The 383-nt window shown below is 54.8% G+C and overlaps 1 protein-coding gene across 1 annotated transcript in view; it reads left to right on the forward strand.

Moving 5' to 3' along the window:
- EMH_0041170 (uncharacterized protein) overlaps positions 1-383 on the forward strand; it is a gene marked incomplete at both ends in the record, with an annotated part of 1,902 nt that overhangs the window by 139 nt on the left and 1,380 nt on the right. The window contains one exon of the mRNA XM_013495596.1: positions 1-381. Within this exon, the coding sequence (XP_013351050.1) occupies positions 1-381 (381 nt within the window). The remainder of the gene's footprint in view (positions 382-383) is intronic.

Consider the following 383-nt stretch of genomic DNA (forward strand, 5'->3'; position numbering starts at 1 on the left):
TAGCAAATAGCCGAAGCAGCAGCAGCAGCAGCAGAAACAACGACAATGCATGCAATGCAGCACGTACACCACCACCACAAGCAGCAGCAGCAGCAGCAGCAGCAGGAACAGCAACAGCAGCAGCAGCAGAAGAAAGAACAGCAGCAGCAGCAGATGCAGGTAGGGTGGTAGCAAGGGCATATGCAGCAACAGTAGCAGCAAACCCCAGCAACAGCAGCAGCAGGAACATCATCATCATCATCAGCAGCAGCAGCAGCAGCACAAGTCTAAGCAGTTGCAGCAGCAGCAGCAGGAACAGCAACAGCAGCAGCAGGAACAGCAGCAGCAGCAGCAGCAGCAGACATCAGCCTCATGATAATGAACAGCAGCAGCAGCACGCTCAG

This window comes from Eimeria mitis, genomic scaffold, assembly GCF_000499745.2.
Source record: "Eimeria mitis Houghton genomic scaffold, Emh_scaff1656, whole genome shotgun sequence".
NCBI classification, from domain to species: domain Eukaryota; phylum Apicomplexa; class Conoidasida; order Eucoccidiorida; family Eimeriidae; genus Eimeria; species Eimeria mitis.